Source organism: Sphaeroforma arctica, assembly GCF_001186125.1.
Source record: "Sphaeroforma arctica JP610 unplaced genomic scaffold supercont1.9360, whole genome shotgun sequence".
In the NCBI taxonomy this organism is placed as follows: domain Eukaryota; class Ichthyosporea; order Ichthyophonida; genus Sphaeroforma; species Sphaeroforma arctica.
This window is the reverse complement of record NW_014031198.1, coordinates 1-1,085: the sequence shown is the minus strand read 5'-3', so window position 1 is coordinate 1,085 and position 1,085 is coordinate 1. Positions and strand designations below refer to the sequence as shown.

General features: G+C 46.4%; 1 protein-coding gene across 1 annotated transcript; it reads left to right on the top strand.

The window, feature by feature from the left end:
- Positions 1-109: 109 nt before the first annotated feature.
- SARC_16956 (hypothetical protein) lies at positions 110-331 on the top strand (the record flags this gene model as incomplete). Its single annotated transcript, XM_014288943.1, has 1 exon — positions 110-331. A coding segment is annotated over one exon (222 nt), but the record flags the coding sequence as incomplete, so codon positions are not given.
- Positions 332-1,085: the final 754 nt, after the last annotated feature.

Sequence of the window (1,085 nt, the reverse complement as noted above, 5' to 3'; positions counted from 1 at the left end):
CTACAGCATGGCCCGCCCGTATGAGGAGTGGTTAATGTATCATTCGCCTCTGACTGAGCAGCAGGATGGCTACCGTCAAGCGCTTGGTCATGCCATGCATCGTACGAAGCAGGCGAGAACTTGGTCGAGTGAGCTTAGTTCAGCCTGGAGACGCTGGGAATTGTGGTATGACGAGTCGAATCTACCATTCTTTACGCCACTGGTGGACGGTGAAGACGGGAAGAAAGTGCTTGGAGAGGACTATCAGGTCTTGTTGAAGCGGGTGTTACCGTTGAAGAAGAGCCGTGATGCCTTTAAGAGGAAGATCTTATATGGATTCGCTCTGGCATAGTCGGTGTTCTACACGAAGAAGCGTCTACGGGCTAGGGGTGAACTACAGATAGCAGAAGATGGATCTGAGCTGCCGTCGCGACTTTAGCTATAGTGCTTGCTTTGTTTTGAAATCCTCAGACCGTTGAGATGAGGGATGAAGAACTCCATCCTCCACGAGGGGGTGGAGATGTAAGCATCTCTTGTGTATAGTGTATATAGTGTAGATAGGACTACCCACAGACTGGCTATGATGGTCGCATAAGGAGTTATGTTAACTATCCTAGCGGGAGGTTGTGATTGACTGTCTGTGGAACCCTCTAGGGATATTATTAGCCTGTGGGTATAATCCCAGAGATGTCACTGGTTGGTTAGGTGGCTAGCCTAGGCCTGGGTCCCGAATACCCTAAGCCTGGGATCTGCGGAAGGGACAGGTTTAGGGTTATCTATAAGCAGAGGCTGGGAAGAGTCCAGACCTAGGGTTACTCATATAGTGGGGGCCTGAGAATCTAAGATTTGAGAGACTCTGGTTTTGAAAGCTCAGTGATGAGTCATCATCAAATATTGTGTAGTCCGGTTGTAGGGCAGGACTACATTGGTTGGTTGTAATTGATAATATTACTAACAAAATATTTGATCATATAGATAGAGTGTGTGGTTTTATGTTGACAGGAGAACTATCACACGCTACAACACCACTAAACTAATAACCTAGTGAATAAACCTGTAATTTGTGCTAGTCTTACTATTGTCTAGAATCACTCACAATAGTGTAT